The sequence below is a fragment of the Engraulis encrasicolus genome, chromosome 22 (genome assembly GCF_034702125.1).
Source record: "Engraulis encrasicolus isolate BLACKSEA-1 chromosome 22, IST_EnEncr_1.0, whole genome shotgun sequence".
In the NCBI taxonomy this organism is placed as follows: domain Eukaryota; kingdom Metazoa; phylum Chordata; class Actinopteri; order Clupeiformes; family Engraulidae; genus Engraulis; species Engraulis encrasicolus.
The window spans coordinates 15,307,633-15,323,003 of NC_085878.1; the positions used below are offsets into that span (position 1 = coordinate 15,307,633).

Below are 15,371 nucleotides of genomic sequence, written 5' to 3' on the forward strand. Positions count from 1 at the left end.
CATTACCTACTTACATTTTAGATTCACATCTCGTAGCTGTCTAATGAGCATCTCTGCATACACAAAAAAGGCATATATAACAGGCTTATGTGATATTAGGCAACATGTCTGCAGTGCCCACCAAAAGGATTTTTCAAAAACAAAAACAACTTTTGGATGGCGTGATCATTTCATTTCATTCTATTCTATTGTGAATCTCAAATTCACTTGATGTGTCCCACAAGAAAAAAAACACACACACACAAAAAATCAATTCTTCTGCCCTGCTGTTGTCTTTCAGACAGAACAATGTGTGTTGATACATTGTACTACTGGCAAACCACATTATCATATCAAATATTGTTTTGATCTTAGCTAAGAGAACACAGTGATGACACAGACACAGTTGCTCTGAACAACATTTCAGTTATCGTTAAATAGTGATTAACCAACAATATATATGTTTTTTTTTACAATATGCACAATTATTAACCATTTCAACAGGATCCCTCTTGAGAGTTATACACTGTACCATATAGGTATGCCATTTAGTGTGGACAAAGTGAGACAAATTTGCCTCGACACTGAATTCAAGTAAGAACAGGATTTTTGATTAAGCAGCGCCATGTATGAAATGTATTTCCCCTTCTAAATGACAACTGCAGAGGCACCTGTGGCTTTCTCTGTGTCCTCTTTGTCTGGATTCTGTGCTTCTGGCGTCGTTGCTTCTGATGGAGCTGCAGTTGCTGCCGTTGCTGCTGCTGAATTCACTGATCTGTGATCAGCCCCTACGGCTTCAGACACGCTGGCAAAGCCTTGCTCCCTACACGCCCGGACAGATAAGAGGGGAGACAAACACAAACGCACATGTCATGACGAGTGCTACCCATCTGTGGTCTTATTTAGCACACAAGAAAGCTTACAATGCGGTCTGTCCTGAGATGCTCTTTGCGAACAATGCCACTCACAGTAGTAGCTTCTCCAGCTCCCGTTTGATCTTGGTGACGACAGGCGGGCCCTGGTAGACCAGAGCCGTGTAGAGCTGCACCAGAGAGGCGCCCGCGCGGATCTTATCCAGCGCATCCTGCCCACTGGCCACGCCTCCCACGCCCACGATGGGTACCTTCCCTACATCACACAAACATCACATAGACTAATTATGATGGGAACACCTTCACTACCGGGACAGACAAACATCACATAGACTAATTATGATGGGTACCTTCCCCACATCACACAAACATCACAGCCACTATTATGATGGGAACACCTTCACTACCGGCCGGGACACACAAACATCACAGACTATTATTATCACTACCGGGACTCTTTTACACGTGCTGTACGGAGCAATTAACACCCTGAGGTGTTAGGAAACAGATCATTCCTGTCGATTCATAACACAAATTTTGTCCATTTACTGGGCAGGACTATTACAGTGTAACCTGATGGGATACAATTGTACAACGTATTTGCAGAGCAATGTTCCAATTAATTGATGACCGAAAATTACTAAAGAGGTTTTGAGCTGGATGTAGAACACCTGAGGGGTGATTTTTCTAAGCCACAATGCAGACGCAATGTGAATTTCAGGAATGCTCTTAATATGTTTTTTGGGGGATTTTTTTAAAAGTAAAAGTACAAAAGTTACAGTGCAAACAGGGTGAAGAGAAGTCCACGTTTATACCTGCGGTCATGCGGTACATGTCTCGCACCACCTCCGTGGCCATGGTTTTGAGTGGCTGACCACTCAGACCACCCGTCTCGACACTCGCAGAGTCCTTCAGTGAGGCGGGCCTGGAGACCGTCGTGTTGGAGACAATGATTCCGTCTACTCCAAGCTACATTAGAGAAAGAGAGAGAGAGAGAGAGAGTGCGAGATAGGGGGTGAGAGAGGAAAAACATTCATTTCACACAGTCTCAGACAAGAACGTGTTTTTCACAGTTTAACAAAAGGGGTTTGTTTGTGGACCTTATCTAAGTGTTCCTCTTCATTTAGTATCTCATTTTTCTCCCTGCTATTTGGGAAAAAAAACACTTGACGCGCTCCTTGGGAGCCGCATCAGGTGTGCCTGCTTGGCTAATGGAAGAATGATACATTTAATCAGTACACAAAGTAGTTTCAGATGGAAAGCAAGCAAGCAATAGACATAAACAGAAACAGACCTGTGGGACATTAGGTTACATCATGGCCCAAATACAGCCCACCCTTTCCACGTGATCATAATGGTAACAACATGTGAATTCCACCTTTGTTTTAATTACTTGAAGGGAAATTTGGGCCAGTGTCAAAGTGTAGTTGTACTGCTCACACTGCCCTTGACTTGTCAGCCCTTTCCGAGATCCTGCCCTGATTGCGGGGGGAGTGGTTTGTTTACATAGTGTTTGAAACATCTTCAAATACCATCCCAAAAGGTGTGCAACTTCAGCAGACACCTTACAACTCATCACTAACTTTTGGGATTATATTTGGAGTATGGAGTATCTAACACTATGTAAGTAAAGTAAAGGCTCTTTTCCACTGCCCATTTTACACCCGGTACAGCTCGACAGAGCATGACTTGGTCGCTACTTGTAGCTTTTCGATTGGGCACGACACAGCTCTACTCAGCTCGAAACCAGACGGCTGGCTGAAGCGAGCTGAGTGGGTCTCTTGCTACCTTTTACCCAGAATCCGCGTCAGCTCGTCCTCACCGGTGAATCAAAAAATAATCATGGCGGCCACCAGATCAACAGTCTGGGATGCACTTTAGTTTGACACTGTATAAATTTGGTATTAAAATCGAAGGCAGAAATCAACATTGTAGTATCCAAATATGATGTTACTAAAAAAACTATTTATAGCCTCCTTCAATAGGTGAGAGATCTGCTACGTTACAATGCCAAAAATGTAACTCCAACCATACTCCGGGTAACATGGTTTGTTTGAAACACACACCAGGCTGGTTTAACAGCACCATAAGCTTGACACGACACGGCACGGCACAGCCAGGTTGTATGTGGAAAATGCCTTAAGTCTCCAGTTAACTGGCCACAATCTTGGAAAGGGCTGAACAAAAAATGATGCTTCTGACAAGTCAAGGGAAGTGTGAGCAAACATGCTAAAATTCTGCAAGAAAAAAATCCCCTTTAACTTGTTTTAAATTACTAACAATGCAAACTGTGGCTGTAAGGAAAATAGATTTTTTTTATTATTCTTTAGAAAACTAATCTACATACTATACTATATCATAGATGTATCTGTCAACACTGGTCATGTTAAGACTGTCTACTACCTTAACTGACAGAGTATGTTTTCTGCACATGGTCTATCCCAACTCACAGAATGTCTTTTTGCACAATTACCTTTTTACATTTTTTACATATTACTTTTTCACATTCTTTATCTTTACTATTTTTAGTTTTATTTTCCCCTCCCTGACTATTCCTGTGTTATTTGTGTCTTGAAATGTCCATGTGGGCATTTGTTTATTTGTGTATTTATGTAAGCTACTGGATACCTGAATTTCCCCCTGGGGATTAATAAAGTTACTCTACTCTACTCTAGTCTACTAATCATTCCTCTCAACATTTCTCCAATTTAGTAACCTGATTGAATGGCTGTCCTGGACATAACTGGTCCTCAATCTATAACATTTGTTTTCAATAGAGCAGGAGACATAGAATTCATACAATACACCATTCTCTAAAATAGAGGCCATTCTCTAAAATAGAGAGCCAATATATCCTTTTCAGACATTATTTGTAATTCTCAGTCTCGATGGGCTTATCAATACATCAGGAGACACATAATGCACCATTCTGTAAAAATGGAGGCGAAAGAGCAGGAAACACATAATTAAGAGTCCGTTTCAGACATGCAGGCTATTAACCCTCAGTTACCTTGGAAGCTAAACACTCCAAAAATCAATGAGTGTGTTTATATGCAGTTCAGTATTCCAAATATGATCGAGATATTTAAGTATCCCTAATTTATGTTTGAACACACACCTTTTCCTGAAAGAAACCAGGATATTGTTGCATGGAAACACTGTATCCCGGGTACTGAGGCTTCCCACAGAGCGTTGTTGTTGCTAGTATCCAGGCTACACACATTTGAAGATAAGATAAGACTCATATTCAGGATACTGAGCTGCATATGAACACACAAGACAAGGCTTCTACAACACCCATGCTGTTATTCATTTCAAACAGCACACAGACAGCATCTGGTGGGGAAAGTGCCAGCTGACTACTACTGACTACACCCCATTTCAACATTTCAGATGCGTAAATCAATCTGTCTAATATGATTTATACGTTTTAAATATACAAGACTACACTTTCCCAATACGGCAAATATTTGAAAAACAAAACAAAAAACAACATGGCAGTCACAGAACAAGTAATTTCAGCATCACCCCTTTCAGAGAGCTGAGTCGACCATGTTGCCATGACTTTGTTCTTATCGCTCTAGGTCTAATAGACAGACAAAATAGCTCGGCAAAGTGAAACACAATGTCTTAAAGGCAAAACGCTTAAAAAGAGTCAAAATCTTTTATTAGCCTGCAAGACTGTCTTTCATGTTCTCTTGCTGCTATTTTTAAACCTCAGCGCATCATTAATGTAATAATTAATACTGTTAATAACACTGAGGCTAGGGGACAAAAATATGCAAATTATGATTATGCAATGACCGTGGCAGGTGTGGGTACTGTCTGGCCCTACACAGACCAGTGCCTGGTACCATGTACATGTCCAGCCTCAGGAGAGAGGTGAACTGAACTCCTGGTACTGACCTCTACAACCACCTCAGCAATGTCCTGCTTGTCCTGGGCCGTGAGGTCGGGGGCTATTTTGACCAGCACGGGTACTTTCCTGCCCACCTGCAGCCGGTCACGCTCACCCAGCACCTGAGACACACCACACGGGGACATAGACACACACGCACACGCGCACACGCGCGCACACACACACACACACACACACACACACACACACACACACACACACACACACACACACACACACACACACACACACACACACACACACACACACACACACACACACACACACACACACACACACACACACACACACACACACACACACACAGTATAAGAGTACATACAAATGCAACACACACAAGAGCAAACGTACAAACATATACAGAGACAATCATGCACATGGTTTCAACTAGATGTAATTGGTTGTAAAAAATAAAATAAAAAATTGATGAATATGCGATGGTTGCGTTTCTGACCTTGGCCAGCAGGTGGCGTAGCTCCTCTTTGGCCTGCAGGTTCCTGAGGCCGGGCGTGTTGGGGCTGCTGACATTCACCACCAGGTAGTCGGCCAGCGGCCCCAGTGTCTGGATGCCCTCCAGGAAGTCGGCCACAGAGTCCTCCGTCAGCTTGTTCTTGCCCAGGTTCACGCCCAGGGGAAGGCCCACTGCAAAGAGAAGAGCAGGCTGTTAGGCACGGAGGATGACTTTGAGGTTGCTTTGCATGTATTAATTCTTTCTCTCTCTCTGTCTCTCTCTCTCTCTCTCTCTCCCTCCCTCTCTCTCTCTCTCTCTCCCCCCTTCCCTCCCTCCCTCTCTCTCTCTCTCTCTCCCCTCCCTCCCCCTCCCCCCCCCCCTCTCCTTCCCCCCCCCCCCCCCCCCCCCCCTCTCTCTCTCTCTCTCTCTCTCTCTCTCTCTCTCTCTCTCTCTCTCTCACACTCAAACACGCACTCTCTCATACGTACAACTGAACACACACACAGACACAGACACACACACACACACCAATAGCACGGCAGTGCATTTGTCACCTTTTGTAAGTTCGATCTGTTTTGTCTCCCTTTCCTTTAATCTTTCCAGTACTTCAGAGACACCACAACTGTTAAATCCATACCTGAAAAAGACAGATACCCATACCAATAAGCAATACCAATTATTTTCCTACTGAGCTTTTGTAATGACTAGCAAACAATGCCACTACTAAAATGGAAGACTTTGAGATGATGAATGGTTACAACAACAATGATTATACAACAACAATGGTTAAACAACAATGGTTATAGAAATTTGGCAGGGCAGTACTCCACCAACGTGGTTAAGTGGTAAACCTGGTTAAGTTATCCAACAGTAAATGGCAAACCTGGTAATAAATACCCCACATGTGTCATTGCATTTGAGAAATGAAGACTCAAGTCTCTTACGTTAGATGATTTACCACCATCACGTCAAGGTTTATTTGGTTTACTACTGAGCCAGGTTCTTGGAATATCCCCAAAATGAGATTATTTAACCTAATCTCAATGAGATTTGTAAATGTAGCAAGAGACAGGATTTTGCCACAGGGAGGGATAAAATGTATTGCACAGAATCATGTCATTATCAAAAAATCCTTCTTGTGTGCCGAAATCATTTCCAACTGATGTTTATCCATGAAAGTATTTATCCAGCAAAAAGATAGCGATGAAGGAACCAATTTATCTTGCCATTCAAGTATGCCTTTGATTCAAAAGCCCTCGATTAAGGGAAGAAGATTTTAATAAACCACAGAGAGGGGACAGAAAGCATGACGGAGTGCAGGACTCAAATCAATTGGAGAGCAAATGGCTTGTGTCAACATAACTGATAATTCTTCCAAGTAGCTGTGCTTACTTTCTGATTACATCTCCTTGGACAGAACAACTCACAGCGCCACCAACAAATATTATGCAACATTCGAAGACAAGGCATGGCCATGCAAAAAAAGAAAAAAAAAGAATCCTACCTAAACAAAAACAAAGTGTAATACCATGACAGAGGCACCACAGCAAGCTGTACACCTCTTGCCAGACATGAAGAAAATAGCAATGCTATTTTATAGCTTAACTGTTTTCAGACCGTTTAAAATATAATTTAAACAGACTGCTTTCAAATATAACTATTGAGCACTTTATTCTGCAAAACAATTCCAAATGTAAAATCGATCTTCATCTTTCTTCTGCCTGCTCTGATCTGGGTATTGCACATCGACTGGGACTACGCAGTAAAAAAAAATCTTACATACTATACATAACTATTCTTGGATGGGTGGTTTGAGACATTTTGATGTGAAATCAAAATACAAACAATATAATTTCATTCCCTTAAACCAAGAATGATTTTGTTCATTTTCACAAGAGTGCTGTAATTCCTTTTTTAAACCACACAAACCTTCATTTTACGCGCAACAACCAAACAACTGAAAAGGCTCCTCATAGGCGCAATGCCCATCATGGAACTGGCTGCCCCAGATGCTTGAAAAATATTTTACAGAGAGGCATTGGGATGTACTGGACATTTAAAAGGGACTGTAAGATGCAACTCAGCATTTGTTCCAGAGGTATAGATGTAGGAGTATTGGTGGCACTGACAGTCACACAGGGAGTCATCAATTTGTTTGCATATATAAACTAGAAATGCACTCAGAGAGTGCAGACCTCCGCCGAGGAAGCTGTTTGACATTTGACTATGTTACACCCTCATTTATTCCAAGTCTTTCTGCCTTGTTTTTGAGGAGTTAGAAACTGGAATGTCAAAATTCACCCTATCCCACAATGGTGAAGAATCTTTAAAAAATTCCTGGATCTGCATCGTGATCACCACCAAAATGGAATCACTTGTTCCTTTTGTCATTTCCAAAATTTCATCCAAATTCATTCATGGCTTTTTGAGTTATTCTGCTGACAAACAGACATATAAACAAATAGACAAACCAATACGACCGAAAACATTACCTTTTTGGCGGAGGTAATAATGATATAAATGGTGGTGTTGGGGGGAAGGGAGCGTCATTGGCGCTGTGTCATAGTGCCCAGAATGTGGTGCTACATCCCTGCCTTGTTCCATTCCACAAAGCCTAGGGACTGTGCATGACTTTGACCCTTGGGAGGCGCCCGGGACTTGTCTCCATACTTAATTTGCCATTCAAACATCTTGATGCGCCAGAACCAAATAACACCAGCTTGGATTTGTATACAGAGTCCTCCTCAAGCTTCCAGATTCGACACTGGTGGCTTAACATCCGTGGCGTGCTCAAGTGAAAATGTCAAGCCAGGTGTTTTCAAAGGAAAATGTCTTGTATGCTCTTTGAATGGTAAAATGCAGTGTATTGTATGCGTGCACATGTTTTTTCCTTACAATGTGCTCTTGAACATTCAAGGACATGGACAACGTGACAATGTGATGAGAGCATTTCAGGAGACTCAATGAATAATGAGCATTGTTATGTAACTTCATGTGTACAATGTTTTTTCCCTATCGAATGGTACTTTCTATACTTGTCCTGTCTTGCACTTTGACGTCAGTCTGTAAATGTCAGTCCTGTGAATGTCTATGTCCTTCATGGTATAGAGAGAGAGAAACATAATTTCAATTTCCTTGTATGACCTGTGCATATGAAGAAACTGACAATAAAACAGTGCCCCCCAGGTTTGAAACAACACAAGGTAACACGTGCCTTGCACCGTGCCTTGCACTTCCTCTAAAATGTACTGCCTATCTCAATTCTGACCAAGAGCAAAATCCTTGACACTGCAAAGCTCATCACATTGTAACGAAGTACCATCCATACAGTTGAGGATGAGCTCTGACTGCCAGAGCAATGACCCTGGCTGATTGGTACTGCAGCCAGAATGCATGATCGATACCCTGTGAGGACACAACTTTGAGACTGAGTGGGTCGACTGCTCTCACCTTTTGCTTCAGAGATATTCTGAACAAAGCAGCTAACTTTCAATTCAAACTCCACCAGCAATATTAACTCATTGTTGATACACATTATCAACTGAACTGAAAGTTAGTGGGCACCAGTATTCTGATTAGTACTTATTAAAATTTCTGTTTTTAGCCTACAGCCAACACCAACCGGAAAATGGGTATAAAAAATGCATACCATCAGCCACATTAGAGGGATTACACAAAATCTGTTTTGGTGTGTTTGGTGCGACAATGAGTCTGAGCAAGAGGTGTAATGCCACAATTACAGCATGCAAGTATTTTTTTTTTCATCTCAAACAACTTTTTTATGTGACAATACCTGGTTGCCTGGAACTGCTCACTGGATATGGGGTATGACACAAAGCAGAACAGTGAGTTCAATTGAACGCACTCTGGCTTAGTACAATGTCTAGGTATTGTAAAAGTAAACCTGATTTCTGTTTGACTTTATTAAATTTACATCATGGGAAGTCTACCTGTTAATGATGGCTTCATCACTGGGCAGACGGAACACGCGTGGTTGTGGGTTTCCTGGCTGGGGCTTTGGGGTGACTGTGCCTACCTCCACAAAGCCGAAGCCCAACTTGTACAGGCCATCCACTGCCTCTCCGTGCTTGTCAAAGCCAGCCGCTATTCCCACTGGGTTCCGGAACGTCTGGCCCATGACGTTCACTGCCTGACAAGAAGAAATAATCATTCCATTCATAAGCAAGAGAGAAAGTAGTACAATGGCAGCAAAAGTATAAAAAATGTTCATGTGTTCGATGGCGCATATTCAAGAAATCAAACTGGCTGGCGCCTGCTTTAGTGCTATGCCATCACAAGAAAAGTCCACACTTGACATGAAAAGGACTCTTTACTATAATGGTGGCTGGAAGTATGCTGTGTTGTAGTGGACTGAATGGGGGACAGAGTAGTCAAGCTGGTGAGTGTCCGCATACATGACAGGAAAGGAGACCGGTCACAAATTGCTGCCTTTTAAAGGTGCACTGTGTAGGATGGCAACTATGCTGTTCATTGTAACTTCTGCCTATTGCAAAATTGTATCTTTTCATGAACACTTACTAAGTAATGAACTAATATTTAGTAGTATGACTTAAGTACAGTACGTTTTGCAGCTGAAAATGTCTATTTCTGGAAATTCAAAATGGCAGACAGGGAGAAGATACCCCTTTTCACGTATGAAAAGTGCAGTTTTCCCTGTCATAATGAATACTTTAGAATGATCTTAAGAATTTGATGGTGGTGGTGAGTTTTCATGAAAAAAGTAACATGTGAATGGGCAGCATGACTTCTGGAAATAAACTACTAAAAACATTACACAGTGCAACTTTAACTCAACAATATGTACAAGTATATTACCTAGCACAATGGCAAGTGGCAACATTGCTCCCACTTCATGCTGCTGAAGGAAGCACATCCGGCATCCAGTACAGCATGAGCGGCAACCAATGATGTAAGACTTCATTCAGAAGACATACACCCACACAAGAGCTGGCATGCACACAGACAGGCTACTGACAGACTTATTATTATTTTTTATAGAATCACGTTTTCTGTGCAAGTTAATACTTGCCACTGACGTGTTTTTACACTCATTGATTTTTTTGTCCACTTCCTCTTGCTTACTATTGTAACTTCTTGTAATGCTGATTGTGTGCTGGATGCACCAGCTTGTCAACAGAGTCATGGAGAACTTTCTTTAGTTCTGATTTGAAGCTGCACTTAAGTCAACTATTGTTGACTATAACGAAATCTTACACTAATTGCAATTATATGAGATGTTTTGCCTTAATAACCATAGACAACTGAAATTCCAGTTGAGTGATATTATAAGAGTGCAAAACAAGAAGTTTGTGTTGAAAGGATGCCCAAACGATGAGGATACAGAAGTGTCCCCGAACATTTGAAAAGGCTTCCATACAGAGCCACTATATTAAGGTTATTGTGACCAAAATGATAATGATAATGACACATTTAGCAACAATATCTCTGAATATGGGTGGTTGACGTTTAAGGGCGTAACGCAAAAAAAAAAAAATCCAATTCCTGAAAAAAATGATGGGAAAATTTGAAAAAAAAAAGCACTTAGTGGTCCGTGGAATTTCGCCTTATTTTTGCCATTTTTGGGAAAATGTGTCCTGCATCAACACATTGCATAGGCATGTCACACCGCAGGAAAATTAAGTCACACCACAGGAAATTCACTGCATTATGGCCATTTTAATCCTTTTGTATACATGACTGACATCTGAGCTCACACTAACTTGATAATAATAGTGTGTTTAATCTTAATATGTGTTTTGATTTATTAAAAAAAACTTTTTTTCCTTCTATAAGAGCAGTCACACCACAGGACACTATGAAATGAACCTAAGCCTTGTGTGACAGAAACATTGCAATATGAAGACATATTAAGAGGTTAATAGTCACCTTAAACTTCCACAGCACTCTCCAATAACTGAGGTACTGACTGGTTAGGAGCCAGTCTTTAAGACCCTTGTAGTTGGCCTTGCAGCTGCCCATTCACAAACATTGACATACATGTCACCCCACAGGACGCAATTTGTGTTACGAAATTGAACTTGTAGTTAATATTACTGTCTTGAGTTTTTTCACATTCACATATCTTAATAAACTTAATATATATGCAATCATGCCAAATACTTCTCATACATTATTCAAAATGTTGTTGGTTAATTATATTCCAGGTTTCATTAATGTTACAGTCATACCGCAGGATATTGACATATAAACCTTTACTTAAATCTTAACAAGAATGTTTCTTCTCATCTAAGACTAATATGAAACATAATGTGCCACATCTTCTTTCATTGACATTTGTTTTTAAAGGAAAAATAACAGTTTTGTAGGTTTTAAATGTTGCGAAAAAAACAAGGCGTCACGTCAACCACCCATATACCGTATATGCAGATCAGTCTAGGGTTCCATTTCATTTACAAAGAGTGAGATGGGTTGCCGTGCATTCCATGATATGCAAGAAAAGGCTACAATGGCCTTTTTGGGCATCCCCAAAGCCTGCTCAGCTCTAAATGGGTAATTTCACGTGAAATCAGACACTTTGGGACCTGACCGACACCGATTTCAATCATACTTGCTGTGCCTGTTTAGTAGCAAGGTAGCACCCCAGAACTGCATTAGTGTGAATCTGACACCAATATTAAGGGAGAAACAGACTAGGAAAGGTTTACATATGAGGGTAGGACACTATACATTCAGCATTACATACATTCAGCATTGATTATATCAGTCAGTGTAAGTCACAAAAAGATGTCTGTGGTGTTACTTGAAAGCTATTTTCTGGCTCTACAAATTACACAACAGCATGGAATACAACAACCCTCATAATGTGAATTATGATCAATTGAAAAATTAAAAATTGAATAACAAAAAAAACGTATATTTTAAAACGGAGAGTAGGGATGGGCATAATTAACCGATTAACCGATGATTGATCATTAAACATTTAGTCGAAGAAATTAATTTTCGCAGACGAACCGTTAAACAAAACAAAAAAACTTGAATGTAGGTCATTAGTGCACGTCCTCAATGCAATGCATTTCGCTGTTACACCTACACAATTTGGGCAGCAGGGGGCAATATCTCACCATCACCGTACCCTGGCTTGACTTGTTTGTTACATGCGAGCTTCCATAGAGCGGGCTTTGCCTAACCATGAAGAGGTCTCGGCGAAGTGTGGCGTGGGACCATTTTCGGTTAGAAAATGACAAAGTGTACTGTAATTACTGCAATGTGAATTACAAATACAGTTAATCGACAACGACCATGATGTATCACTTGAACACCGCGCATCCAAGCCTTGTAAAAGACGGCGGTGATTCATCTCAACCTATCCTCGCCTCGATGTCTGCACCGTTATGTACCTTCGTTGTTGGCTCGCAACTTGAAGCCTCCCTCGTTAGCGCATTGCGCACCAATTCAGGTTTAACTTTTCTTGTTAATCACCTAAATGTGTGCTGTTTTTAATATAAAAATGTTAATGGTTAACCGATTATTAATCATTAATTCTCCCGACGATCGACGAAGAAATTTTCACCGTATGCCCATCCCTAGACGGACAGTTCCTTGTCTAAATGTAGCCTGCAATGTCATGAACAACACCTAAAATGCTGGTGTTTGGTTCTTTATTCATTTCAAAGATAATGTGACTCAAACAGATCACCTCGTAGTAATATGTTAATACCATAGTTATATCACATGATAGCATGTCTATTGGAATATGTGAAGGATGGAGATGGTCCATGAGGATGCAGGAAGTTCAGTTTCACCTCTCCAATGCTCGGCATACATTCCTTAACACATGCTAGCCCTTTGATGCTTGAACATTAAAAAAAATCCTTTACTGCGCCTATTCTTTCAACCCTGCCTTCTTTGAATACTGAAAATGGTCTAACTTCCACTGTGTCCATTGACAATGGGCAGCAGCTGTGTAGTTTTTGATTACCTGGAATTGGGACCGACGAGGGTGCAGGGCCCACGGGGAAAATGCCTGTTATGCCAGATGGCCAGTCCAGCCCTGTCCCTGACACTACTCTATTACTACTTCATTACAACTCATTTCAATGTCCCATTGTCTCTGAAATGAATAAAGAACCAAACACCCCATTTTCAGGTGTTGTTTATGACCTTACTGGCTATGTTTAGACAGGAAACCGGCCATTTAAAAACTTTTTTTTGATATTCAATTTTTTATTTTTCAATGCATCATAATTCATATTCTGAATGTTGTTGTATTCCATGCTGTGTGTGTAATTTGTAGAGCCAGAAAATAGCTTTGAAACAACACCTTAGACAACTTTTTGTGACTTACACTGACTGATATAATCAAGGCTGAATGTATAGTGTCCTACCCTCATATGTAAACCTTTGCTAGTCTGTTTCTCCCTTAATATTGGTGTCAGATTCACACAAATGCAGTTCTGGGGTGCTACCTTGCTACTAAACAGGCACAGCAAGTATGATTGAAATCGGTGTCGGTCGGGTCCCAAAGTGTCTGATTTCACGTGAAATGACCCAAATGTGAAGGTCATGCACATTCATTGTCACTGTGTAGCGAAAGACATGCCCATCATTTGCCAGTCATTCAGATACTAACCAGGGAAGTAGGGTCCTTGTATCTGTTGATTGGCACAAGACCCCAGCTGATGAAGCGCACTGCCATGACGTGGGCCGTCTCGGCGCCCACCACCCTCTGGAGCATGGGCATGAGCCGGTTGGCATAGAAGTGCTCATCTCCGACAGCAGTGAGGTACGAGAAAAACAGGGCAGTACCAGCACCTATGATTCCCGCCGCTTCCTTCAGTTGTTTCTGCAAAAGACATTAAAAGATCAAATGCATTCCCAAATAACAAGATAGCTGCATATTGGGTCCTTAATGTTTTTCTAGGGGGTATTTGCTTTCAGCATTTCACCTACTTGTAGGAAATTTAACTGCAGACACATACAGAGTATGTAGTCCCATACTCAGGACTACTGTACTGAACGACTCTCAAGTACAGCAATACAGGTCAGGACAATCTCTCTATTTCCCCCTCTGGACCATTCCCATGGACTTTTGACACTCCTGGATTTTTGACTGCATGGCTGCAGCTCTGGGCTCTGAGGTTCCCCATACCATACATACGAATTTGAACAGATATGAATGCTCAGAGGGGGTCTCCAACTTGAAGTCTCCTTGGGAATATAGCGCTGTTCGTATGTATTCTATATGTATATTCTATTCTATGTATATTCTTCTCATGGTATATTTCATGATATCGTGACCGACACTTTAAACATTTAATTACATTATTATACAACTCATATGTTACCTAATATTGTTAGCTTACTAGCCATGTTAGCCGCAACTTGGGTAAAACATGAGTTACCAGCCTAAATAATGTCAATTTCGTTTCGAGGGACACTGTGTCTACGTCTTTCATTATAAACCGATTGTAACCAGTCACGCTATGATACAAGTGTCGCTATCATGTCTTTTAAATGAGCATGCTGTATTTGACATTACCTTCAGTTGTCCCGCCATGTATCACATTGAAATGCATTTTCACGTTGCACAACCAAAACAGATAGGAACTTCCGGACCATAGTCTCGCGATAATTTGACGTAAAGCCACCACAAAAAAAACTGCTTTTTTTCAACCACCATGAAAACAAGTCTTGACAATATTGTCTTTTTAAAAATAAAGGTAAGACCTGGTTCAAACCTGTCCCTTGATGGAGATGATTTAGTCGTATAGCCTACCCTATTTTGTGTGATCAGTGACATCATGCCATGATTTCATTAGCCTATAATAAAAAAAAAAATGGGGAAAAAAACCTTACAGAAATAAAGCAAATTACTAAAATAAATATGTAGACAATGAATTTAGAATCTTCAAGAAGCTCAACTTAGCTTTGGGACAGAACTTGGACACTTTGCATGTTGTTTGTGTTTGCATTGTTATTTCCCTAATCAAGTGTCTCACATTCACTGTTTTCACTCACAGATTCACTTGTTTTGCATAGACTGACTTGGGACAGATGGTTCCTCACTTTCTCTCGCCGGTGTGTTCAAGTGTGTTAGTTTTGTGGTCTCTGACAGAAATGCCTATTTTGACCATTCTTTGTGTTCTTTTGTGCATCGACAGATGTATTT

The 15,371-nt window shown here is 41.0% G+C and overlaps 1 protein-coding gene across 2 annotated transcripts; it reads right to left on the reverse strand.

Annotated features, from left to right (window-relative positions):
* Positions 1 to 249: 249 nt before the first annotated feature.
* dhodh (dihydroorotate dehydrogenase) lies at positions 250 to 14,783 on the reverse strand. Of its 2 annotated transcripts, XM_063188859.1 has the most exons (10): positions 14,742 to 14,783; positions 13,833 to 14,045; positions 9,172 to 9,371; positions 9,015 to 9,035; positions 5,776 to 5,858; positions 5,225 to 5,412; positions 4,758 to 4,871; positions 1,667 to 1,820; positions 948 to 1,107; positions 250 to 802 (listed from the first exon to the last, which is right to left on the reverse strand). In XM_063188859.1, the coding sequence occupies exons 1-10, from the start codon at positions 14,757 to 14,759 to the stop codon at positions 628 to 630; spliced, it is 1,326 nt and encodes a 441-aa protein (XP_063044929.1). In that variant the 5' UTR covers positions 14,760 to 14,783; the 3' UTR covers positions 250 to 627. The 2 variants fall into 2 exon arrangements, with proteins under 2 accessions (XP_063044929.1, XP_063044930.1); XM_063188860.1 differs by lacking the exon at positions 9,015 to 9,035.
* Positions 14,784 to 15,371: the final 588 nt, after the last annotated feature.